This window comes from Tubulanus polymorphus, chromosome 10 (assembly GCF_964204645.1).
Source record: "Tubulanus polymorphus chromosome 10, tnTubPoly1.2, whole genome shotgun sequence".
Lineage (NCBI taxonomy): Eukaryota > Metazoa > Nemertea > Palaeonemertea > Tubulaniformes > Tubulanidae > Tubulanus > Tubulanus polymorphus.
In genome coordinates, this window is record NC_134034.1 from 8,407,671 (window position 1) to 8,433,372 (window position 25,702).

The 25,702-nt window shown below is 45.6% G+C and overlaps 9 protein-coding genes across 9 annotated transcripts; 6 read left to right on the forward strand and 3 right to left on the reverse strand.

The window, feature by feature from the left end:
- The first annotated feature begins 1,812 nt into the window (after positions 1-1,812).
- On the forward strand, positions 1,813-2,223 carry LOC141911768 (histone H3). The gene has a single exon (XM_074802806.1). It carries the CDS (start codon positions 1,813-1,815, stop codon positions 2,221-2,223), a length of 411 nt encoding a protein of 136 aa, XP_074658907.1.
- LOC141911770 (histone H2B) lies at positions 2,155-4,577 on the reverse strand. Its single transcript, XM_074802808.1, has one exon. The coding sequence runs from the start codon at positions 4,309-4,311 to the stop codon at positions 3,940-3,942; it is 372 nt and encodes a 123-aa protein (XP_074658909.1). The 5' UTR covers positions 4,312-4,577; the 3' UTR covers positions 2,155-3,939.
- On the forward strand, positions 4,439-5,044 carry LOC141911769 (histone H2A). Its single transcript, XM_074802807.1, has one exon. The coding sequence runs from the start codon at positions 4,543-4,545 to the stop codon at positions 4,915-4,917; it is 375 nt and encodes a 124-aa protein (XP_074658908.1). The 5' UTR covers positions 4,439-4,542; the 3' UTR covers positions 4,918-5,044.
- Positions 5,045-8,720: 3,676 nt separating this feature from the next.
- Positions 8,721-9,372, forward strand: LOC141911906 (histone H4). Its single transcript, XM_074803002.1, has one exon. The coding sequence runs from the start codon at positions 8,982-8,984 to the stop codon at positions 9,291-9,293; it is 312 nt and encodes a 103-aa protein (XP_074659103.1). The 5' UTR covers positions 8,721-8,981; the 3' UTR covers positions 9,294-9,372.
- Positions 9,373-12,068: 2,696 nt separating this feature from the next.
- LOC141911759 (histone H3) lies at positions 12,069-12,479 on the forward strand. Its single transcript, XM_074802797.1, has one exon. The coding sequence runs from the start codon at positions 12,069-12,071 to the stop codon at positions 12,477-12,479; it is 411 nt and encodes a 136-aa protein (XP_074658898.1).
- Positions 12,411-14,833, reverse strand: LOC141911762 (histone H2B). Its single transcript, XM_074802799.1, has one exon. It carries the CDS (start codon positions 14,565-14,567, stop codon positions 14,196-14,198), a length of 372 nt encoding a protein of 123 aa, XP_074658900.1. The 5' UTR covers positions 14,568-14,833; the 3' UTR covers positions 12,411-14,195.
- Positions 14,695-15,300, forward strand: LOC141911760 (histone H2A). The gene has a single exon (XM_074802798.1). It carries the CDS (start codon positions 14,799-14,801, stop codon positions 15,171-15,173), a length of 375 nt encoding a protein of 124 aa, XP_074658899.1. The 5' UTR covers positions 14,695-14,798; the 3' UTR covers positions 15,174-15,300.
- A 3,676-nt stretch (positions 15,301-18,976) lies between these two features.
- LOC141911905 (histone H4) lies at positions 18,977-19,628 on the forward strand. Its single transcript, XM_074803001.1, has one exon. The coding sequence runs from the start codon at positions 19,238-19,240 to the stop codon at positions 19,547-19,549; it is 312 nt and encodes a 103-aa protein (XP_074659102.1). The 5' UTR covers positions 18,977-19,237; the 3' UTR covers positions 19,550-19,628.
- Positions 19,629-21,598: 1,970 nt separating this feature from the next.
- LOC141912246 (histone H2B-like) lies at positions 21,599-24,972 on the reverse strand. The gene is made up of 2 exons (XM_074803469.1): positions 24,469-24,972; positions 21,599-22,733 (listed from the first exon to the last, which is right to left on the reverse strand). The coding sequence occupies exons 1-2, from the start codon at positions 24,800-24,802 to the stop codon at positions 22,672-22,674; spliced, it is 396 nt and encodes a 131-aa protein (XP_074659570.1). The 5' UTR covers positions 24,803-24,972; the 3' UTR covers positions 21,599-22,671.
- Between the last annotated feature and the right edge of the window lie 730 nt (positions 24,973-25,702).

The window sequence follows — 25,702 nt, forward strand, 5'->3', positions numbered from 1 at the left end:
TGTAATGTAATCGCGCGCGACGGCGAGCCGAGTCTCATTTCGTCGTAAATGGCGATGGCATTATTTTATGTAATTCTATGTAAACGGCCTTATTTCTATGTAGCTAGCTGCCTGCCTGCCGCGGCTTATTGCGGCTCGGGGGTGGGTGTGGTTACTGCGAGGCCGGCCGGTCGCACGAACGACTCGGATCTGCTGCGTGCAGTACGCTTTGATCGTGATTTTTCGAGATCAGCTTTGAAGCTAATAGAACTTCATCGTCTCCGTGTATGTATATATATATATATATATATGTATACGGGATTTTTCCGATTACATGCTTTCCATTAATTCGATCGCTCGCGCCGCCGCGTGTCTGCTCTGGGGAGTGTGGAATGACCTATCTTTTCTCGGAGAGAAAAATATACGTCAAACCATGGCCACAGCTAGCTAAATGATCGATAAGGCCTAAATACCTAACGCACTTTTTTCAACGGCGATGATGGCATTGATTTATAAAACACCGGCCAGCTTCAAAAATGTAATTGACAATAGAGATAAACTAGAGTGGCCAATGACAACGTAATGATGAAACCATATTCCGCAACGTTGTTGCCGGCGGCCCCCGCCGTTTTGTTAAGTTACTTCATGCGAATTGTTCGGCGCGCCGATGACGATTATATCGACGACGACGACGACGACGACGACGACGACGACGACGACGATGATGTATATAGGTTCATCCGTATTTTACGCCGCCGTTTTTAAACACCATACATATTCATTCGTGTGCATGGTTGGGATGCGCGCGTTTAATCGCATTTCATCGATCCTGTCTGCATCGCGCGCGGCGGATAGATTTTTGTTCGTTTGTCAACAACTCTGATTACAAACGTTCATACCGTGTCAACAAGAGTTTTCAGTTAGGCCTACAACAACGTACGCGTACGTGTGCAAATTTCGTTTCTCGCATTTATTAATGAGCAGTAATTGACTATACGACACGACGCCGCAGTTGTACGTCGATTAGTCGCGCGTCGAATATTATGAGAAAAAAACAATTCGAAGTTTTGAACATTTTTGTCGCCCCTCTCTTTTTTAATTCATTTGTTTATTTCCTGAATATATGATATATAAACTGATGCAAAATAACAGCAGGGTAACACGCATTTTCCGACACATATCAGGTAGGTCCATTTAGCGTGGAAGTTAAGCAACGGTGGCCTGCCTGTCTGACTCGGGTACCTTATTAGGTTTTTGCCTTCAACGCTATCCGATATTGACACTGCTACAATACATGCGATTTTACTGATTGCTTTCGAATTAATAAACCTATATTCATTTATTTATTTATTCGCTTATTTACTTATTTATCCGTTGAGAAATAATTCCTCATAATTTAGGCCCTAATTCGCTTACGTAATTGCGACTGCGCGGGTTCAAATTGGCCGTTGATTAATTCAGTTTAGCGCGAAGATATGTGATCATATCATCGTTTCTATGACAGACATCGGTGTGTAATAATAGGGATGGGAGATGATAGCCTATGGCATGGCATGTGAGCAAAAAACGATCACGGATATCGGCGTACATCGCTGTGGTGAGGGAAGGTAGTGTATTTATTTACATCGAACGAAACGCGTCGATCGCGGCCGCCGGCTGCTCCCGGCGCTTCACTTCCTTTATTCAAATAGCCGGCCGACCAATCGGCGCCCGACTATGCGAGCCAATCGCGTTCGCGCAGCGCGCCGACCGAGCGTCGATAAACCGGCCGGCGACACTATAGTCGTACTATTGTAACGTTACATCGTTCGCTCTAGTTGATCGTCGATCGCAATGGCCCGTACGAAGCAGACCGCGCGTAAATCCACCGGAGGAAAGGCTCCACGCAAACAGCTGGCCACCAAGGCGGCGAGGAAGAGTGCCCCGGCCACCGGCGGCGTGAAGAAACCCCATCGTTACAGACCGGGAACCGTCGCACTGCGTGAAATCCGTCGCTACCAGAAGAGTACCGAGCTGCTGATCAGAAAGTTGCCGTTCCAGAGACTCGTTCGCGAGATCGCCCAGGACTTCAAAACCGATCTGCGCTTCCAGAGCTCCGCCGTGATGGCCCTGCAAGAGGCGAGCGAAGCTTATCTCGTCGGCCTTTTCGAAGATACGAACTTGTGCGCAATCCACGCTAAACGCGTCACCATTATGCCCAAGGACATCCAGCTGGCCAGACGTATCCGCGGTGAACGCGCCTAGGTCGGACGACTATACGCGTCGTCGCATAATTGTAGACAACACTTACGGTCCTTCTCAGGACCACTTAAAACTCCCAGAAAGAGCCGGTGTGTTTTGCCTGCCTCGCCTCGCTTTTGCTTCCCCTCGGTTCCTCTTGCATTGTTGAGAAATTGGCGACAAGAAAAAACAAAAACAAAAATCAATCACTCGCCAATGCAATAATGCTACGTATTTATTAGGATCGCGTCGGTTGTCGTGCCTGTGCGCTGTGCGGGCCTCCGTTTAACAATATTTATACTCGGCCCGTTGTATGTAGTAGGTACGTGGTGATCGTTTGTATTACTAGAAAACGCGAACGTGTTTCGCTTCTTTTTTTGTTGGTCCGGCCGCCGATTGTAATCGATTATTATTCTTCGCTGCATTTGGCGCACGAAACAAGACGCCTCGGGTGAACCCGACGTCAAACCTACGTTCGGTCGGTTTTGCCGTGCCGCGACTATTTCGACGTCGGTTCGCGCAAAAACGATCCATCTTTTTCCCCGGCTTGCTGTCTCGCTGTATTATATACGATCTGTTCTGGCAGAATAAATGATACGGAATGGTGAAATTCAGAGCGCCCAAAACTATGCGTCGACTGATAAATCGATACAAAACTCAACATATAGAATTCCTTCGCCATATACGAGCCGAAGCATCAATCGCCGGTTTTAACCGCACTGAATCAATCCTCTTGAGGAAACTGCATTCGTGTTGGTTTGTTTTAAGTTTTTCAGTCGTAAGTTTTTATCTTCCGCTTTTAATTGTCTAGCGACAAAAGTTTCGAGGAGTCGGCATTACTAGAAATCTTACGTCGGTTATCCCAGTTTTGAGCGTCGTATCGGCCCCCCTCGGTCGCCTAAGACGACAGACAGGCTGCGTGCGTGCTGCGTAATCAGGATTATTAGGGGGTGTCTGTCTGGTGGTCGTGCCACAAATTCCCAAGGCCATTTGTTTCCGAGGTTGTAGGCGTTCAAATTGCCATTCTCATTTCGATCCGAGTATAATATTATACGATGCATAATATCAGAAGACAATTTGTTGCCGTTTCAAAGTTTGGCCCGAGATTTTATCATTCGACATTTCACCGTTCATACCAACGGGTATCGGCCTAGTGCGCCGCGTACAAACATGTTTGCGGTTGACATTTTTTTCTCGGCAGTTTAATAATGCATTTCATAAAATTTCAATTGCATTTCCTCGAAAATTGATATATACGCACACAGAGATTCGCGCTTGTTGCTCTCTGCTCCTCAGTCGGTTAGTTATAGCGCGCTATTTAATAATTACAGCGCGTCACATTCTATGTAATCTGATATGTATTGTTCTTCAACGGGACTCGCATGTTTCGTGTGTAGGCGCGCGTATTTCTTTCAGTCATTTTTTTCAAGTAACGAAGACAACGACCCGGACAAAATCAAGAAGAAACCCGTCAGTCACAAAATCCACAAAACAAATAAATAAACCAACAAAAACGAAACAAAAAATCAACGCGTACTACATACATATATAGACAATAATTACGTACGACGAGTCGAGTCGAGTCCTCGGTCGGTACGGTACGCAGGGTAAAAGGCGAAGCAAAGCGAGGCGACGGGAAAGCGCAAAAACTGGCCCTTTCTGGGAATTTGAAGTGGTCCTGATAAGGACCGTTGGTTGATGCCCGATGGCGTAGGTACACACGCGCGCACGTAGCGCCGTTTACTTCGAACCGGTGTACTTGGTGACGGCCTTCGTACCCTCGCTGACGGCGTGCTTGGCCAGCTCTCCCGGCAACAGCAGTCTGACGGCGGTCTGGATTTCCCGACTGGTGATGGTCGATCGCTTGTTGTAGTGCGTCAGGCGTGACGCCTCGGCGGCGATCCTCTCGAAGATATCGTTGACGAAGCTGTTCATGATGCTCATGGCCTTCGCGGAGATTCCCGTGTCGGGGTGAACTTGCTTCAACACCTTGTAAATGTAGATGCTGTAGCTTTCCTTTCTTCTCTTCCTCCTTTTCTTGTCACCGGTGTGAGCGGCTTTAGCCTTGGTGGCTGCCTTCTTGGCACCTTTGCTTGAAACTTTCGGCGGCATGACGACTGTGCGTTAGCGAATGCGAAATAACACCGGCGCGCAACGCGCCAACCGTATTTATGTGAGCGCGCCGGCTCCCGTCGAGCGACCAATCAGCGCATCTGTTGATCGCCTGGCACTCGGCGCCGAGTATAAGTTCGTTCAGGCGCGCCGCGTACGCGAACGTTCACACGCACTGTTTCATTCGTTGTCAACGTCGTCGTATCGTCAAATTTGATATCACCGATCAACATGTCTGGCCGAGGTAAAGGAGGAAAAGCGAAAGGCAAGGCCAAGAGCCGCTCGTCCCGCGCAGGGTTGCAGTTCCCGGTCGGAAGGATCCATCGTCTTCTCCGCAAAGGAAACTACGCCGAACGTATCGGAGCCGGAGCGCCGGTGTACCTAGCCGCCGTCATGGAATACTTGGCCGCCGAAGTGTTGGAGTTGGCCGGCAACGCCGCCCGCGACAACAAGAAGTCGAGAATCATCCCGCGACATCTGCAGTTGGCCATCCGCAACGACGAAGAGTTGAACAAGCTGCTTTCCGGTGTCACCATCGCCCAAGGCGGTGTACTGCCCAACATCCAGGCCGTGCTTCTGCCGAAAAAGTCCGCCAAGTCCAAGTAGATCGCGTCCGTGTCCCGCGCGTCGCGCATCCAAGCAACGGTCCTTATCAGGACCACTTCAACTTCCCAGAAAGGGCCAGTACTGACCTCGCCTGCCTCGCTTATTGCTTCGGTGATCACGATGATATAATTTCGTTGTTGTTGTTGTTTGTTGTTGTTGTCGTTGTTGTTTTATCATCAGCGTGTACGGGGGGTATATACGTTATCAAGGCGTTGGCCCGCGTACGATCCCAGTTCCAATTCTCATCGGCTTTCGCGGCGTCCACAATGAAAAACTGTGTGTGTTATGTACATTACATTTATTAGTAGGGCGACATTCGTCAGGCGTGTTTACATATGTACCCGGTATTTATTTCTCTTCTATTCCCCCGACACCGACGACGGCAACAGCAAAAAGAAACGTGCAAAACAAGACAAACAAGCAATGCAGGGTTCAATACATGCAGCCCCTCAAATCCCCGAAGAACCCCTCAAATTCCAAAATTCGTTTGTTAGGGATGGAACAAACTCCCTCAAATTCATCTTAGTTTTAGTCGTCGCTCAAATTCAGAAAACCGCTGCATTGGCATTTTATACTGCATTGTCTTGGTAGCCTGGCTGGGTTAGTTAGAATCAATGGTAATAAGTGGGGGCTATAGGCCTCGTTATCATCCCCGTAAAGTGTCCAAACTAACTTTCTCAATTATTTTGGAAGGTTTATTCGATTGCGAAGAGTCATTTTGACACATTTATCCAGGAGTTCAGAAAAACGGGGCCCTACGTACTTGAGCTGAATGTCGATATGGCGAGAGTTATTCTTACAAAATGCCGAAATCGGCAATTTTTCAAGTTGGTTGCTTAAAGAAGGACTCAAATTTAAAAACAAACATTCGGTATTCGTCAAAATGTTCCGTTTGCGACGGAATGTTTTCCGGCAGCTTTTCGTCGAAACAATGCTCTTCAGTCGGGATTGGGCCCCGGCTATCCTAGACGAGTTCTTTCACCCAAAATCAAGTTGAACGGTTTAGGCCCTAATTAGTATATGGCATATAGTCGAATGTTGATAAGGTTATTCGATTCATTGGCGCCTAAATGCATTTCGCTAATTCTGATAAGTATTGTACTGGTACTGTGTGTTTTATGTATCGGTTAGGTTTTCGTCGCGAAATATGACCCTCAATTTGGCGGTCACACCCTGAAAAACCGCTCAAATGCCCGTCACATTTCATAGCGATTGTCCTGTAGGAACCCCGTGCAATAACACCTTTCGCGTAGGACTATTTCCTTTCATAAAACACGATCATGCATCTTTTTGCGGCCCTGCAACGAAAGTCGTATAATATGCCTGCTTTCGAAATTACGTATATCGACATCGTTTTTAGCACGATTGCCTCCACCCACATCGTACAGCTATTCAAGACGTGTACGACATCATCATCGGCAGTACCGTCCTATATACTAGAAAGTAGTTACGCGCATATTTATACATAATTTCTATTGTAGATGTAAATGCGGGATTAAATCAGAACTAAATTTAAAGCTGAGGTATTCAACGAGACTCCAGTAGACAGGAAACCGGCAAGGCAGCCATTTTTCTTTTCTATCAAAATGATTTAACCTGGTAGAAGTCATCTGCATCTATATTCTACTGTAACTCTTTCGGCAACCACATACAATGTCCTTGGACGATTTGTGGATAATTTGTCATGTTATTTTGTATGATTATGTATACAGAATGTCAGATCTATATATGGTTAAAAAAAAACAAACAACATCATCGGCACCAGTAGATTGTGTCAATCGCCGAGCGAGATCTCCAGGGCTAGTTTATTTAGTACACCGATTTAGTCCCTTTTTTCGTTGTGTGAATGATGGCGGGTTCGCATCGCACGCGCGCGGCACCGGTATATTGCGCGATTCCCGGCGTAACCGCGCCATCGTGGGACGCACCGACAATACGTGCATGCAGTGCGGATAGCTATTTATTCATTTATTTACTACAGGATAGCAAATAGCTCGAAACTTCTATCAAAAACTTTCTTTCATAAAACACGATCATGCATCGTTTTGCGGCCCTGCAACGAAAGTCGTATATATGCCTTTCGAACTTACGTATCGACATCCTAACCCTAACCCCAACCCTAACAGCGAGTTAATGTAAATCCATGCAATGATCTTAAAAAAAAATCACACACATTATACAATCAGCTATTATCTTAGAACATCCCAATGCTGTGAATGTCTACGCTTAGATTGATATCAGTTAATTGCAGACATGTTATGTGTGTGGTGGCGATTCGATGGTATTTTGAATAGAGAGTGCGGTTTTAAGGACGAGGACATCATTAATTTTGAGGACATCGAGATTTTTGGAGTATAGTGCGTCGGTGTGTGAGCAGGTTAGCGGTAATAATCCCCTAGGTCAAAAAAGCCCATCGGTAAAAATCCCCAATACTTCCAAAAGTAGGTACAAATCCCCCTCTTTTTGAATGGAGTGTAACGTCAATTAATTTCATATTAATATATCATATATCGCCGTTGAACTCAATAAGGATATATCATGACCAAACAAACTATATAGTATACACTATTTGCGCATTATAACATACTAAAAATTAACAGTAGTTCATTAGTACTAAATTCGCACTTAAAGTTAACGCGCGCAGCTTAATGAAAGGGTTCATTGCACATTTCAAATATATCACACTAGCATGAATCTTATGACATTTCATTTTGAAAGTTCATTACTTCTGATCATTCATTCATGGCATCGCACAGCTGAAATATACCACGAGTTATCAAGCGTCCACAGTTCAAAACTAATCCAGTTCGAATTGTAAGATATATTGCATTTAAAAAGTTCATCATTGTCATTAGTTATTACAAGTTGTTTCCTTCTAAACAGTTTACTAAATAAGAATTTATCGACGGCTGTGCAAACATAATTCAGTCTCAATTGCGAATGAATACGCTGCAAAAGCACCATCTTGCTTTGAAATGTTCCTGAAAATCACCAAGTCGGCGTTTTACCTACTTTTGAATATTCGGGGATTTTTACCTATAGGGTATTTTTTTCCTGGTTTTTGTTTTGTTTTGTTTTGTTTTACCTACAACCGGGTGAGGGCAGTGTGTGATTACAGTTGGTCGAATATGCAATTTTTGTCGGAAATGAGCTGAACATAGTACCATAAAAATCGAAATTTTTTGAAGTTTTATGTCTGAAAGTCTGGTATTGATTGGACTGCTAATTACTTAAATACTCTCTGTAATTGATTACTTAATATGGGTTTTCTTCCTTTTTTATTTTTGGCAAACCGTCGAATATCCATAAATATCCATATATGGGCATGTATATCCGTCGAATATGGAGAATGAATTGAATTATTACACAGCGAACCGTCGAATATGCGTCGAATATGGAACATTATTTATATGATTATTTTTGGTGAACCGTCGAATATGCGTTGAATATGGTCACTCCATCTGAAATGGTTTTTCCGGACCCCGTCGAATACGGTGACCCCTTTTTTCAGTTCAAAAATGTTGGTAACTATCAGTGATTTTCGGTATTAGCTTGTTTGATACGCTAATACAGTATCTAAATCAACTTATTGTGACTTAATATCCGAGATAAATGAATCTGATATCGGAAACGAGAGTGACAAAAAAGTTCAAAATTTCAAATTGATTTTTCTCAGTTTCGATAAAAGTGCATATTCGACGGTTCGCCAGAAACCCAGCGAATTTCTCAAAGCACTACGGCATAGGAACGACACCGACAGGGATACGGTGGCCGAGTCGCGCGAAGCACTGCCGACATAGGCGACCTATGCAGCTTGTGCTTTGAATGACATAGAGAGCGTAGTGTCGGAGCGGCGGACCCTATGCAGCCTGTGCTTCGAACGGCATAGTACGCGTAATGCTTCGGCGATGTACGAGTGCATAGGAGGGCTATGCACGACACTACATACGGCGTCGTATAAAGCGCATCGGCGCTCGGGTCGGGCTATCATTCGTACATTCGACTCGTCGTTGTGACACGGAGCGCGGTTTCTATCAACTCTACTCAATAATCATCGATTAATCATGTCTGGCCGAGGCAAGGGCGGTAAAGGACTGGGAAAAGGCGGCGCCAAGCGTCACAGAAAAGTACTTCGCGATAACATCCAGGGTATCACCAAGCCGGCCATCCGTCGTTTGGCTCGTCGAGGCGGTGTGAAACGTATCTCTGGCTTGATCTACGAAGAAACCCGTGGTGTTCTGAAGGTCTTTTTGGAGAACGTCATCAGAGACGCAGTCACCTATACCGAACACGCGAAAAGGAAGACGGTCACGGCCATGGACGTCGTCTACGCCTTGAAACGCCAGGGACGTACTTTGTACGGTTTCGGCGGCTAAGCAGCTCAGCCCAGCGCGCAGCGGTCGCGGCCGCGGCGCCTGAGAAAACAACAACACGGTCCTTATCAGGACCACTTCAACTTCCCAGAAAGAGCCAGTGGTAGTGCGCTGACCCGGTGCCTCGCTTTTTGCTTCACACCCTCGCCCATATGTTATTAACGTAACGTGCCCTTGTTGTCGGTGTATGTCGGACACGATGGCTAAACGGTCCGAATTAATTTCGAGGGATTAATCACGCGTACATCATACGTACGTACATACACATACACATACACACACACATAGGTACACGGATAATAGTAATTTTAATGTTGATTGATAAATACGTAATTGCGTTTGTTTTCGGTGTTTTGTTGAAGTTTTTTTTCGGCCCCCGCTTTTCGCGGGTGCGATCGATTGATCGTTAATGACTTTGATTTTGGGTCGGGCGATGAAAAAAAGCCAGTGCAGAAGGAATTGTAGTACGCATGTATGGTTTCGCAAACACGAGTACTTCTGAATATATAGGACATCATTCGGGGTATTTTACATATCGAAGCACTTTACTTTCTATAGGCGATTGAAATTAAAAATCGAATCAGTTATTTAGGGCCTATGCGAGGGGAAAACACACGCCGGGCGATTAGATTCGAGCTGGACAATTGAAAGTTGGCGCGCATAAATGAATATAGGCCTACAGTACGTACACACGGTACCTCAACTCGGTCTTAATACGTGCCGCCGCCGCCGCCGCCGCCGCCGGTAGAAGGAACCATCGTTTTTATATCCGTTCTTTTTTTGTAACGCGTCTGGCGCTGTATTGATTGTCACCATCGAAAAACGACTAAGCTTCGTCGTCAACCGACCGATTTGGGTCGTCGTCCGAGATAAAATAAGAAAGAATCCGATCCATTGCACGAAGTATGTATCGTAGACCTATGGACCTATAGCTAACGATAGTGCAGTGGTCTCTTTAGTTTCTCTTGTAATGTAATCGCGCGCGACGGCGAGCCGAGTCTCATTTCGTCGTAAATGGCGATGGCATTATTTTATGTAATTCTATGTAAACGGCCTTATTTCTATGTAGCTAGCTGCCTGCCTGCCGCGGCTTATTGCGGCTCGGGGGTGGGTGTGGTTACTGCGAGGCCGGCCGGTCGCACGAACGACTCGGATCTGCTGCGTGCAGTACGCTTTGATCGTGATTTTTCGAGATCAGCTTTGAAGCTAATAGAACTTCATCGTCTCCGTGTATGTATATATATATATATATATATGTATACGGGATTTTTCCGATTACATGCTTTCCATTAATTCGATCGCTCGCGCCGCCGCGTGTCTGCTCTGGGGAGTGTGGAATGACCTATCTTTTCTCGGAGAGAAAAATATACGTCAAACCATGGCCACAGCTAGCTAAATGATCGATAAGGCCTAAATACCTAACGCACTTTTTTCAACGGCGATGATGGCATTGATTTATAAAACACCGGCCAGCTTCAAAAATGTAATTGACAATAGAGATAAACTAGAGTGGCCAATGACAACGTAATGATGAAACCATATTCCGCAACGTTGTTGCCGGCGGCCCCCGCCGTTTTGTTAAGTTACTTCATGCGAATTGTTCGGCGCGCCGATGACGATTATATCGACGACGACGACGACGACGACGACGACGACGACGACGACGATGATGTATATAGGTTCATCCGTATTTTACGCCGCCGTTTTTAAACACCATACATATTCATTCGTGTGCATGGTTGGGATGCGCGCGTTTAATCGCATTTCATCGATCCTGTCTGCATCGCGCGCGGCGGATAGATTTTTGTTCGTTTGTCAACAACTCTGATTACAAACGTTCATACCGTGTCAACAAGAGTTTTCAGTTAGGCCTACAACAACGTACGCGTACGTGTGCAAATTTCGTTTCTCGCATTTATTAATGAGCAGTAATTGACTATACGACACGACGCCGCAGTTGTACGTCGATTAGTCGCGCGTCGAATATTATGAGAAAAAAACAATTCGAAGTTTTGAACATTTTTGTCGCCCCTCTCTTTTTTAATTCATTTGTTTATTTCCTGAATATATGATATATAAACTGATGCAAAATAACAGCAGGGTAACACGCATTTTCCGACACATATCAGGTAGGTCCATTTAGCGTGGAAGTTAAGCAACGGTGGCCTGCCTGTCTGACTTGGGTACCTTATTAGGTTTTTGCCTTCAACGCTATCCGATATTGACACTGCTACAATACATGCGATTTTACTGATTGCTTTCGAATTAATAAACCTATATTCATTTATTTATTTATTCGCTTATTTACTTATTTATCCGTTGAGAAATAATTCCTCATAATTTAGGCCCTAATTCGCTTACGTAATTGCGACTGCGCGGGTTCAAATTGGCCGTTGATTAATTCAGTTTAGCGCGAAGATATGTGATCATATCATCGTTTCTATGACAGACATCGGTGTGTAATAATAGGGATGGGAGATGATAGCCTATGGCATGGCATGTGAGCAAAAAACGATCACGGATATCGGCGTACATCGCTGTGGTGAGGGAAGGTAGTGTATTTATTTACATCGAACGAAACGCGTCGATCGCGGCCGCCGGCTGCTCCCGGCGCTTCACTTCCTTTATTCAAATAGCCGGCCGACCAATCGGCGCCCGACTATGCGAGCCAATCGCGTTCGCGCAGCGCGCCGACCGAGCGTCGATAAACCGGCCGGCGACACTATAGTCGTACTATTGTAACGTTACATCGTTCGCTCTAGTTGATCGTCGATCGCAATGGCCCGTACGAAGCAGACCGCGCGTAAATCCACCGGAGGAAAGGCTCCACGCAAACAGCTGGCCACCAAGGCGGCGAGGAAGAGTGCCCCGGCCACCGGCGGCGTGAAGAAACCCCATCGTTACAGACCGGGAACCGTCGCACTGCGTGAAATCCGTCGCTACCAGAAGAGTACCGAGCTGCTGATCAGAAAGTTGCCGTTCCAGAGACTCGTTCGCGAGATCGCCCAGGACTTCAAAACCGATCTGCGCTTCCAGAGCTCCGCCGTGATGGCCCTGCAAGAGGCGAGCGAAGCTTATCTCGTCGGCCTTTTCGAAGATACGAACTTGTGCGCAATCCACGCTAAACGCGTCACCATTATGCCCAAGGACATCCAGCTGGCCAGACGTATCCGCGGTGAACGCGCCTAGGTCGGACGACTATACGCGTCGTCGCATAATTGTAGACAACACTTACGGTCCTTCTCAGGACCACTTAAAACTCCCAGAAAGAGCCGGTGTGTTTTGCCTGCCTCGCCTCGCTTTTGCTTCCCCTCGGTTCCTCTTGCATTGTTGAGAAATTGGCGACAAGAAAAAACAAAAACAAAAATCAATCACTCGCCAATGCAATAATGCTACGTATTTATTAGGATCGCGTCGGTTGTCGTGCCTGTGCGCTGTGCGGGCCTCCGTTTAACAATATTTATACTCGGCCCGTTGTATGTAGTAGGTACGTGGTGATCGTTTGTATTACTAGAAAACGCGAACGTGTTTCGCTTCTTTTTTTGTTGGTCCGGCCGCCGATTGTAATCGATTATTATTCTTCGCTGCATTTGGCGCACGAAACAAGACGCCTCGGGTGAACCCGACGTCAAACCTACGTTCGGTCGGTTTTGCCGTGCCGCGACTATTTCGACGTCGGTTCGCGCAAAAACGATCCATCTTTTTCCCCGGCTTGCTGTCTCGCTGTATTATATACGATCTGTTCTGGCAGAATAAATGATACGGAATGGTGAAATTCAGAGCGCCCAAAACTATGCGTCGACTGATAAATCGATACAAAACTCAACATATAGAATTCCTTCGCCATATACGAGCCGAAGCATCAATCGCCGGTTTTAACCGCACTGAATCAATCCTCTTGAGGAAACTGCATTCGTGTTGGTTTGTTTTAAGTTTTTCAGTCGTAAGTTTTTATCTTCCGCTTTTAATTGTCTAGCGACAAAAGTTTCGAGGAGTCGGCATTACTAGAAATCTTACGTCGGTTATCCCAGTTTTGAGCGTCGTATCGGCCCCCCTCGGTCGCCTAAGACGACAGACAGGCTGCGTGCGTGCTGCGTAATCAGGATTATTAGGGGGTGTCTGTCTGGTGGTCGTGCCACAAATTCCCAAGGCCATTTGTTTCCGAGGTTGTAGGCGTTCAAATTGCCATTCTCATTTCGATCCGAGTATAATATTATACGATGCATAATATCAGAAGACAATTTGTTGCCGTTTCAAAGTTTGGCCCGAGATTTTATCATTCGACATTTCACCGTTCATACCAACGGGTATCGGCCTAGTGCGCCGCGTACAAACATGTTTGCGGTTGACATTTTTTTCTCGGCAGTTTAATAATGCATTTCATAAAATTTCAATTGCATTTCCTCGAAAATTGATATATACGCACACAGAGATTCGCGCTTGTTGCTCTCTGCTCCTCAGTCGGTTAGTTATAGCGCGCTATTTAATAATTACAGCGCGTCACATTCTATGTAATCTGATATGTATTGTTCTTCAACGGGACTCGCATGTTTCGTGTGTAGGCGCGCGTATTTCTTTCAGTCATTTTTTTCAAGTAACGAAGACAACGACCCGGACAAAATCAAGAAGAAACCCGTCAGTCACAAAATCCACAAAACAAATAAATAAACCAACAAAAACGAAACAAAAAATCAACGCGTACTACATACATATATAGACAATAATTACGTACGACGAGTCGAGTCGAGTCCTCGGTCGGTACGGTACGCAGGGTAAAAGGCGAAGCAAAGCGAGGCGACGGGAAAGCGCAAAAACTGGCCCTTTCTGGGAATTTGAAGTGGTCCTGATAAGGACCGTTGGTTGATGCCCGATGGCGTAGGTACACACGCGCGCACGTAGCGCCGTTTACTTCGAACCGGTGTACTTGGTGACGGCCTTCGTACCCTCGCTGACGGCGTGCTTGGCCAGCTCTCCCGGCAACAGCAGTCTGACGGCGGTCTGGATTTCCCGACTGGTGATGGTCGATCGCTTGTTGTAGTGCGTCAGGCGTGACGCCTCGGCGGCGATCCTCTCGAAGATATCGTTGACGAAGCTGTTCATGATGCTCATGGCCTTCGCGGAGATTCCCGTGTCGGGGTGAACTTGCTTCAACACCTTGTAAATGTAGATGCTGTAGCTTTCCTTTCTTCTCTTCCTCCTTTTCTTGTCACCGGTGTGAGCGGCTTTAGCCTTGGTGGCTGCCTTCTTGGCACCTTTGCTTGAAACTTTCGGCGGCATGACGACTGTGCGTTAGCGAATGCGAAATAACACCGGCGCGCAACGCGCCAACCGTATTTATGTGAGCGCGCCGGCTCCCGTCGAGCGACCAATCAGCGCATCTGTTGATCGCCTGGCACTCGGCGCCGAGTATAAGTTCGTTCAGGCGCGCCGCGTACGCGAACGTTCACACGCACTGTTTCATTCGTTGTCAACGTCGTCGTATCGTCAAATTTGATATCACCGATCAACATGTCTGGCCGAGGTAAAGGAGGAAAAGCGAAAGGCAAGGCCAAGAGCCGCTCGTCCCGCGCAGGGTTGCAGTTCCCGGTCGGAAGGATCCATCGTCTTCTCCGCAAAGGAAACTACGCCGAACGTATCGGAGCCGGAGCGCCGGTGTACCTAGCCGCCGTCATGGAATACTTGGCCGCCGAAGTGTTGGAGTTGGCCGGCAACGCCGCCCGCGACAACAAGAAGTCGAGAATCATCCCGCGACATCTGCAGTTGGCCATCCGCAACGACGAAGAGTTGAACAAGCTGCTTTCCGGTGTCACCATCGCCCAAGGCGGTGTACTGCCCAACATCCAGGCCGTGCTTCTGCCGAAAAAGTCCGCCAAGTCCAAGTAGATCGCGTCCGTGTCCCGCGCGTCGCGCATCCAAGCAACGGTCCTTATCAGGACCACTTCAACTTCCCAGAAAGGGCCAGTACTGACCTCGCCTGCCTCGCTTATTGCTTCGGTGATCACGATGATATAATTTCGTTGTTGTTGTTGTTTGTTGTTGTTGTCGTTGTTGTTTTATCATCAGCGTGTACGGGGGGTATATACGTTATCAAGGCGTTGGCCCGCGTACGATCCCAGTTCCAATTCTCATCGGCTTTCGCGGCGTCCACAATGAAAAACTGTGTGTGTTATGTACATTACATTTATTAGTAGGGCGACATTCGTCAGGCGTGTTTACATATGTACCCGGTATTTATTTCTCTTCTATTCCCCCGACACCGACGACGGCAACAGCAAAAAGAAACGTGCAAAACAAGACAAACAAGCAATGCAGGGTTCAATACATGCAGCCCCTCAAATCCCCGAAGAACCCCTCAAATTCCAAAATTCGTTTGTTAGGGATGGAACAAACTCCCTCAAATTCATCTTAGTTTTAGTCGTCGCTCAAATTCAGAAAACCGCTGCATTGGCATTTTATACTGCATTGTCTTGGTAGCCTGGCTGGGTTAGTTAGAATCAATGGTAATAAGTGGGGGCTATAGGCCTCGTTATCATCCCCGTAAAGTGTCCAAACTAACTTTCTCAATTATTTTGGAAGGTTTATTCGATTGCGAAGAGTCATTTTGACACATTTATCCAGGAGTTCAGAAAAACGGGGCCCTACGTACTTGAGCTGAATGTCGATATGGCGAGAGTTATTCTTACAAAATGCCGAAATCGGCAATTTTTCAAGTTGGTTGCTTAAAGAAGGACTCAAATTTAAAAACAAACATTCGGTATTCGTCAAAATGTTCCGTTTGCGACGGAATGTTTTCCGGCAGCTTTTCGTCGAAACAATGCTCTTCAGTCGGGATTGGGCCCCGGCTATCCTAGACGAGTTCTTTCACCCAAAATCAAGTTGAACGGTTTAGGCCCTAATTAGTATATGGCATATAGTCGAATGTTGATAAGGTTATTCGATTCATTGGCGCCTAAATGCATTTCGCTAATTCTGATAAGTATTGTACTGGTACTGTGTGTTTTATGTATCGGTTAGGTTTTCGTCGCGAAATATGACCCTCAATTTGGCGGTCACACCCTGAAAAACCGCTCAAATGCCCGTCACATTTCATAGCGATTGTCCTGTAGGAACCCCGTGCAATAACACCTTTCGCGTAGGACTATTTCCTTTCATAAAACACGATCATGCATCTTTTTGCGGCCCTGCAACGAAAGTCGTATAATATGCCTGCTTTCGAAATTACGTATATCGACATCGTTTTTAGCACGATTGCCTCCACCCACATCGTACAGCTATTCAAGACGTGTACGACATCATCATCGGCAGTACCGTCCTATATACTAGAAAGTAGTTACGCGCATATTTATACATAATTTCTATTGTAGATGTAAATGCGGGATTAAATCAGAACTAAATTTAAAGCTGAGGTATTCAACGAGACTCCAGTAGACAGGAAACCGGCAAGGCAGCCATTTTTCTTTTCTATCAAAATGATTTAACCTGGTAGAAGTCATCTGCATCTATATTCTACTGTAACTCTTTCGGCAACCACATACAATGTCCTTGGACGATTTGTGGATAATTTGTCATGTTATTTTGTATGATTATGTATACAGAATGTCAGATCTATATATGGTTAAAAAAAAACAAACAACATCATCGGCACCAGTAGATTGTGTCAATCGCCGAGCGAGATCTCCAGGGCTAGTTTATTTAGTACACCGATTTAGTCCCTTTTTTCGTTGTGTGAATGATGGCGGGTTCGCATCGCACGCGCGCGGCACCGGTATATTGCGCGATTCCCGGCGTAACCGCGCCATCGTGGGACGCACCGACAATACGTGCATGCAGTGCGGATAGCTATTTATTCATTTATTTACTACAGGATAGCAAATAGCTCGAAACTTCTATCAAAAACTTTCTTTCATAAAACACGATCATGCATCGTTTTGCGGCCCTGCAACGAAAGTCGTATATATGCCTTTCGAACTTACGTATCGACATCCTAACCCTAACCCCAACCCTAACAGCGAGTTAATGTAAATCCATGCAATGATCTTAAAAAAAAATCACACACATTATACAATCAGCTATTATCTTAGAACATCCCAATGCTGTGAATGTCTACGCTTAGATTGATATCAGTTAATTGCAGACATGTTATGTGTGTGGTGGCGATTCGATGGTATTTTGAATAGAGAGTGCGGTTTTAAGGACGAGGACATCATTAATTTTGAGGACATCGAGATTTTTGGAGTATAGTGCGTCGGTGTGTGAGCAGGTTAGCGGTAATAATCCCCTAGGTCAAAAAAGCCCATCGGTAAAAATCCCCAATACTTCCAAAAGTAGGTACAAATCCCCCTCTTTTTGAATGGAGTGTAACGTCAATTAATTTCATATTAATATATCATATATCGCCGTTGAACTCAATAAGGATATATCATGACCAAACAAACTATATAGTATACACTATTTGCGCATTATAACATACTAAAAATTAACAGTAGTTCATTAGTACTAAATTCGCACTTAAAGTTAACGCGCGCAGCTTAATGAAAGGGTTCATTGCACATTTCAAATATATCACACTAGCATGAATCTTATGACATTTCATTTTGAAAGTTCATTACTTCTGATCATTCATTCATGGCATCGCACAGCTGAAATATACCACGAGTTATCAAGCGTCCACAGTTCAAAACTAATCCAGTTCGAATTGTAAGATATATTGCATTTAAAAAGTTCATCATTGTCATTAGTTATTACAAGTTGTTTCCTTCTAAACAGTTTACTAAATAAGAATTTATCGACGGCTGTGCAAACATAATTCAGTCTCAATTGCGAATGAATACGCTGCAAAAGCACCATCTTGCTTTGAAATGTTCCTGAAAATCACCAAGTCGGCGTTTTACCTACTTTTGAATATTCGGGGATTTTTACCTATAGGGTATTTTTTTCCTGGTTTTTGTTTTGTTTTGTTTTGTTTTACCTACAACCGGGTGAGGGCAGTGTGTGATTACAGTTGGTCGAATATGCAATTTTTGTCGGAAATGAGCTGAACATAGTACCATAAAAATCGAAATTTTTTGAAGTTTTATGTCTGAAAGTCTGGTATTGATTGGACTGCTAATTACTTAAATACTCTCTGTAATTGATTACTTAATATGGGTTTTCTTCCTTTTTTATTTTTGGCAAACCGTCGAATATCCATAAATATCCATATATGGGCATGTATATCCGTCGAATATGGAGAATGAATTGAATTATTACACAGCGAACCGTCGAATATGCGTCGAATATGGAACATTATTTATATGATTATTTTTGGTGAACCGTCGAATATGCGTTGAATATGGTCACTCCATCTGAAATGGTTTTTCCGGACCCCGTCGAATACGGTGACCCCTTTTTTCAGTTCAAAAATGTTGGTAACTATCAGTGATTTTCGGTATTAGCTTGTTTGATACGCTAATACAGTATCTAAATCAACTTATTGTGACTTAATATCCGAGATAAATGAATCTGATATCGGAAACGAGAGTGACAAAAAAGTTCAAAATTTCAAATTGATTTTTCTCAGTTTCGATAAAAGTGCATATTCGACGGTTCGCCAGAAACCCAGCGAATTTCTCAAAGCACTACGGCATAGGAACGACACCGACAGGGATACGGTGGCCGAGTCGCGCGAAGCACTGCCGACATAGGCGACCTATGCAGCTTGTGCTTTGAATGACATAGAGAGCGTAGTGTCGGAGCGGCGGACCCTATGCAGCCTGTGCTTCGAACGGCATAGTACGCGTAATGCTTCGGCGATGTACGAGTGCATAGGAGGGCTATGCACGACACTACATACGGCGTCGTATAAAGCGCATCGGCGCTCGGGTCGGGCTATCATTCGTACATTCGACTCGTCGTTGTGACACGGAGCGCGGTTTCTATCAACTCTACTCAATAATCATCGATTAATCATGTCTGGCCGAGGCAAGGGCGGTAAAGGACTGGGAAAAGGCGGCGCCAAGCGTCACAGAAAAGTACTTCGCGATAACATCCAGGGTATCACCAAGCCGGCCATCCGTCGTTTGGCTCGTCGAGGCGGTGTGAAACGTATCTCTGGCTTGATCTACGAAGAAACCCGTGGTGTTCTGAAGGTCTTTTTGGAGAACGTCATCAGAGACGCAGTCACCTATACCGAACACGCGAAAAGGAAGACGGTCACGGCCATGGACGTCGTCTACGCCTTGAAACGCCAGGGACGTACTTTGTACGGTTTCGGCGGCTAAGCAGCTCAGCCCAGCGCGCAGCGGTCGCGGCCGCGGCGCCTGAGAAAACAACAACACGGTCCTTATCAGGACCACTTCAACTTCCCAGAAAGAGCCAGTGGTAGTGCGCTGACCCGGTGCCTCGCTTTTTGCTTCACACCCTCGCCCATATGTTATTAACGTAACGTGCCCTTGTTGTCGGTGTATGTCGGACACGATGGCTAAACGGTCCGAATTAATTTCGAGGGATTAATCACGCGTACATCATACGTACGTACATACACATACACATACACACACACATAGGTACACGGATAATAGTAATTTTAATGTTGATTGATAAATACGTAATTGCGTTTGTTTTCGGTGTTTTGTTGAAGTTTTTTTTCGGCCCCCGCTTTTCGCGGGTGCGATCGATTGATCGTTAATGACTTTGATTTTGGGTCGGGCGATGAAAAAAAGCCAGTGCAGAAGGAATTGTAGTACGCATGTATGGTTTCGCAAACACGAGTACTTCTGAATATATAGGACATCATTCGGGGTATTTTACATATCGAAGCACTTTACTTTCTATAGGCGATTGAAATTAAAAATCGAATCAGTTATTTAGGGCCTATGCGAGGGGAAAACACACGCCGGGCGATTAGATTCGAGCTGGACAATTGAAAGTTGGCGCGCATAAATGAATATAGGCCTACAGTACGTACACACGGTACCTCAACTCGGTCTTAATACGTGCCGCCGCCGCCGCCGCCGCCGCCGCCGCCGCCGCCGCCGCCGCCGGTAGAAGGAACCATCGTTTTTATATCCGTTCTTTTTTTGTAACGCGTCTGGCGCTGTATTGATTGTCACCATCGAAAAACGACTAAGCTTCGTCGTCAACCGACCGATTTGGGTCGTCGTCCGAGATAAAATAAGAAAGAATCCGATCCATTGCACGAAGTATGTATCGTAGACCTATAGACCTATAGCTAACGATAGTGCAGTGGTCTCTTTAGTTTCTCTTGTAATGTAATCGCGCGCGACGGCGAGCCGAGTCTCATTTCGTCGTAAATGGCGATGGCATTATTTTATGTAATTCTATGTAAACGGCCTTATTTCTATGTAGCTAGCTGCCTGCCTGCCGCGGCTTATTGCGGCTCGGGGGTGGGTGTGGTTACTGCGAGGCCGGTCGCACGAACGACTCGGATCTGCTGCGTGCAGTACGCTTTGATCGTGATTTTTCGAGATCAGCTTTGAAGCTAATAGAACTTCATTGTCTCCGTGTATGTATGTATATGTATACGGGATTTTTCCGATTACATGCTTTCCATTAATTCGATCGCTCGCGCCGCCGCGTGTCTGCTCTGGGGAGTGTGGTGGAATGACCTATCTTTTCTCGGAGAGAAAAATATACGTCAAACCATGGCCACAGCTAGCTAAATGATCGATAAGGCCTAAATACCTAACGCACTTTTTTCAACGGCGATGATGGCATTGATTTATAAAACACCGGCCAGCTTCAAAAATGTAATTGACAATAGAGATAAACTAGAGTGGCCAATGACAACGTAATGATGAAACCATATTCCGCAACGTTGTTGCCGGCGGCCCCCGCCGTTTTGTTAAGTTACTTCATGCGAATTGTTCGGCGCGCCGATGACGATTATATCGACGACGACGACGACGACGACGATGATGTATATAGGTTCATCCGTATTTTACGCCGCCGTTTTTAAACACCATACATATTCATTCGTGTGCATGGTTGGGATGCGCGCGTTTAATCGCATTTCATCGATCCTGTCTGCATCGCGCGCGGCGGATAGATTTTTGTTCGTTTGTCAACAACTCCGATTACAAACGTTCATACCGTGTCAACAAGAGTTTTCAGTTAGGCCTACAACAACGTACGCGTACGTGTGCAAATTTCGTTTCTCGCATTTATTAATGAGCAGTAATTGACTATACGACACGCCGCAGTTGTACGTCGATTAGTCGCGCGTCGAATATTATGAGAAAAAAACAATTCGAAATTTTGAACATTTTTGTCGCCCCTCTCTTTTTTTATTCATTTATTTATTTCCTGAATATATGATATATAAACTGATGCAAAATAACAGCAGGGTAACACGCATTTTCCGACACATATCAGGTAGGTCCATTTAGCTTGGAAGTTAAGCAACGGTGGCCTGCCTGTCTGACTTGGGTACCTTATTAGGTTTTTTCCTTCAACGCTATCCGATATCGACACTGCTACAATACATGCGATTTTACTGATTGCTTTCGAATTAATAAACCTATATTCATTTATTTATTTATTCGCTTATTTACTTATTCATCCGTTGATAAATAATTCCTCATAATTTAGGCCCTAATTCGCTTACGTAATTGCGACTGCGCGGGTTCAAATTGGCCGTTGATTAATTCAGTTTAGTTAGCGCGAAGATATGTGATCATATCATCGTTTCTATGACAGACATCGGTGTGTAATAATAGGGATGGGAGATGATAGCCTATGGCATGGCATGTGAGCAAAAAACGATCACGGATATCGGCGTACATCGCTGTGGTGAGGGAAGGTAGTATTTATTTACATCGAACGAAACGCGTCGATCGCGGCCGCCGGCTGCTCCCGGCGCTTCACTTCCTTTATTCAAATAGCCGGCCGACCAATCGGCGCCCGACTATGCGAGCCAATCGCGTTCGCGCAGCGCGCCGACCGAGCGTCGATAAACCGGCCGGCGACACTTTAGTCGTACTATTGTAACGTTACATCGTTCGCTCTAGTTGATCGTCGATCGCAATGGCCCGTACGAAGCAAACCGCGCGTAAATCCACCGGAGGAAAGGCTCCACGCAAACAGCTGGCCACCAAGGCGGCGAGGAAGAGTGCCCCGGCCACCGGCGGCGTGAAGAAACCCCATCGTTACAGACCGGGAACCGTCGCACTGCGTGAAATCCGTCGCTACCAGAAGAGTACCGAGCTGCTGATCAGAAAGTTGCCGTTCCAGAGACTCGTTCGCGAGATCGCCCAGGACTTCAAAACCGATCTGCGCTTCCAGAGCTCCGCCGTGATGGCCCTGCAAGAGGCGAGCGAAGCTTATCTCGTCGGCCTTTTCGAAGATACGAACTTGTGCGCAATCCACGCTAAACGCGTCACCATTATGCCCAAGGACATCCAGCTGGCCAGACGTATCCGCGGTGAACGCGCCTAGGTCGGACGACTATACGCGTCGTCGCATAATTGTAGACAACACTTACGGTCCTTCTCAGGACCACTTAAAACTCCCAGAAAGAGCCGGTGTGTTTTGCCTGCCTCGCCTCGCTTTTGCTTCCCCTCGGTTCCTCTTGCATTATTGAGAAATTGGCGACAAGAAAAAACAAAAAAAAAAATCAATCACTCGCCAATGCAATAATGCTACGTATTTATTAGGATCGCGTCGGTTGTCGTGCCTGTGCGCTGTGCGGGCCTCCGTTTAAAAATATTTATACTCGGCCCGTTGTATGTAGTAGGCACGTGGTGATCGTTTGTATTACTAGAAAACGCGAACGTGTTTCGTTTCTTTTTTTGTTGGTCCGGCCGCCGATTGTAATCGATTATTATTCTTCGCTGCATTTGGCGCACGAAACAAGACGCCTCGGGTGAACCCGATGTCAAACCTATGTTCGGTCGGTTTTGCCGTGCCGCGACTATTGCGACGTCGGTTCGCGCAAAAACGATCCATCTTTTTCCCCGGCTTGCTGTCTCGCTGTATTATATACGATCTGTTCTGGCAGAATAAATGATACGGAATGGTGAAATTCAGAGCGCCCAAAACTATGCGTCGACTGATAAATCGATACAAAACTCAACATATAGAATTCCTTAGCCATACGAGCCGAAGCATCAATCGCCGGTTTTAACCGCACTGAATCAATCCTCTTGAGGAAACTGCATTCGTGTTGGTGTGTTTTAAGTTTTTCAGTCGTAAGTTTTTATCTTCCGCTTTTAATTGTCTAGCGACAAAAGTTTCGAGGAGTCGGCATTACTAGAAATCTTACGTCGGTTATCCCAGTTTTGAGCGTCGTATCGGCCCCCCTCGGTCGCCTAAGACGACAGACAGGCTGCGTGCGTGCTGCGTAATCAGGATTATTAGGGGGTGTCTGTCTGGTGGTCGTGCCACAAATTCCCAAGGCCATTTGTTTCCGAGGTTGTAGGCGTTCAAATTGCCATTCTCATTTCGATCCGAGTATAATATTATACGATACATAATATCAGAAGACAATTTGTTGCCGTTTCAAAGTTTGGCCCGAGATTTTATCATTCGACATTTCATCGTTCATTCAAACGGGTATCGGCCTAGTGCGCCGCGTACGAACATGTTTGTGGTTGACATTTTTTCTCGGCAGTTTAATAATGCATTTCATAAAATTTCAATTGCATTTTCTCGAAAATTGATATATACGCACACGGAGATTCGCGCTTGTTGCTCTCTGCCCCTCAGTCGGTTAGTTATAGCGCGCTATTTAACAAATAAATACAGCGCGTCACATTCTATGTAATCGGATATGTATCGTTCTTCAACGGGACTCGCATGTTTCATGTGTAGGCGCGCGTATTTCTTTCAGTCATTTTTTTCAAGTAACGAAGACAACGACCCGGACAAAATCAAGAAGAAACCAGTCACAAAATCCACAAAACAAATAAATAAACCAACAAAAACGAAACAAAAAATCAACGCGTACTACATACATATAGACAATAATTACGTACGACGAGTCGAGTCCTCGGTCGGTACGGTACGCAGGGTAAAAGGCGAAGCAAAGCGAGGCGACGGGAAAGCGCAAAAACTGGCCCTTTCTAGGAATTTGAAGTGGTCCTGATAAGGACCGTTGGTTGATGCCCGATGGCGTAGGTACACACGCGCGCACGTAGCGCCGTTTACTTCGACCCGGTGTACTTGGTGACGGCCTTCGTACCCTCGCTGACGGCGTGCTTGGCCAGCTCTCCCGGCAACAGCAGTCTGACGGCGGTCTGGATTTCCCGACTGGTGATGGTCGATCGCTTGTTGTAGTGCGTCAGGCGTGACGCCTCGGCGGCGATCCTCTCGAAGATATCGTTGACGAAGCTGTTCATGATGCTCATGGCCTTCGCGGAGATTCCCGTGTCGGGGTGAACTTGCTTCAACACCTTGTAAATGTAGATGCTGTAGCTTTCCTTTCTTCTCTTCCTCCTTTTCTTGTCACCGGTGTGAGCGGCTTTAGCCTTGGTGGCTGCCTTCTTGGCACCTTTGCTTGAAACTTTCGGCGGCATGACGACTGTGCGTTAGCGAATGCGAAATAACACCGGCGCAGCAGCAGCAGCAGATAAAAAAGACAAACGCGCAGAGCGCGTTTTTAATGCTCGAGAGTGGTGGCCACTCTCCTACATTCAGGACGCGTAGGTGCATTATTAATTGCTTGATATGATGATAGATATATGAATTGAACTATTATGAGATGAACTAAGGGGGATGTGGGTGGTGTGATATTTGTGTGGATGTGAAGTTACTGGTGGAAGGATTCAAGCAAAGGTGCATACAGAACGGACAGTTATTACTGTTTAGGCGTTTTTATTTGGTTCGGTCCTTATCAGGAGTTTGTTAGTGATTAGTTATAACAGTTTTTTTTTTTTTTTTTTTTTTTTTTCTTTTTAATATATGTATATATATAGTCTTTAAATTCAATTTAATGTTATGTACACAAAAATAGAAGTTTTCTAGTGATTTTCCTCCGTTAAGGGGAGTCGCGAATACTTTGTCTATTACTATATACAAAGCTTATAATGTACATTTCTTAGATATGTTAATAAGAGTATATAGTTTTACTGCATATAGTTCGGTTCACGTGACGTGTTGTGTAAGGAGTAGCGACCTAGATACGGGCTACCTATATAGTTCGTGTAACACAAAGAAATCTTCCATTCAATTCTCCGACTACGCGGGTGTCGGTTCGTAGTAGAGTACACGCTATAGAGTTATAGAATTGACTTAAACGCTTCCACGATGTCTGAAGACGGCCATGGACTCGAAATATCGTAAAAGACACTCCTTAGTATCGGGTTATTTCGGTTGGAATTTAGGTAATTTTTCGTTAAGAGTTTAAAGCGCTGTTCGACAGTTTCTATTCGAGCTTGCTTATGTAGGTCTGCCGTTCTTGTATAGCGCGGTCGGCC

What these genes read in the sequence shown, in the direction of transcription:
- LOC141911769 (XM_074802807.1), top strand. Translation starts at nt 4,543, where the DNA reads ATGTCTGGCCGAGGTAAAGGAGGAAAAGCGAAAGGCAAGGCCAAGAGC.
- LOC141911905 (XM_074803001.1), top strand. Translation starts at nt 19,238, where the DNA reads ATGTCTGGCCGAGGCAAGGGCGGTAAAGGACTGGGAAAAGGCGGCGCC.
- LOC141912246 (XM_074803469.1), bottom strand. Translation starts at nt 24,802, where the DNA reads ATGCCGCCGAAAGTTTCAAGCAAAGGTGCCAAGAAGGCAGCCACCAAG. An exon ending in CAAGCACGCCGTCAGCGAGG is followed by an intron (nt 22,734 to 24,468) that starts GTACGAAGGCCG and finishes CGACGCGTATAG; the next exon opens with TCGTCCGACCTAGGCGCGTT.
- LOC141911762 (XM_074802799.1), bottom strand. Translation starts at nt 14,567, where the DNA reads ATGCCGCCGAAAGTTTCAAGCAAAGGTGCCAAGAAGGCAGCCACCAAG.
- LOC141911770 (XM_074802808.1), bottom strand. Translation starts at nt 4,311, where the DNA reads ATGCCGCCGAAAGTTTCAAGCAAAGGTGCCAAGAAGGCAGCCACCAAG.
- LOC141911768 (XM_074802806.1), top strand. Translation starts at nt 1,813, where the DNA reads ATGGCCCGTACGAAGCAGACCGCGCGTAAATCCACCGGAGGAAAGGCT.
- LOC141911760 (XM_074802798.1), top strand. Translation starts at nt 14,799, where the DNA reads ATGTCTGGCCGAGGTAAAGGAGGAAAAGCGAAAGGCAAGGCCAAGAGC.
- LOC141911906 (XM_074803002.1), top strand. Translation starts at nt 8,982, where the DNA reads ATGTCTGGCCGAGGCAAGGGCGGTAAAGGACTGGGAAAAGGCGGCGCC.
- LOC141911759 (XM_074802797.1), top strand. Translation starts at nt 12,069, where the DNA reads ATGGCCCGTACGAAGCAGACCGCGCGTAAATCCACCGGAGGAAAGGCT.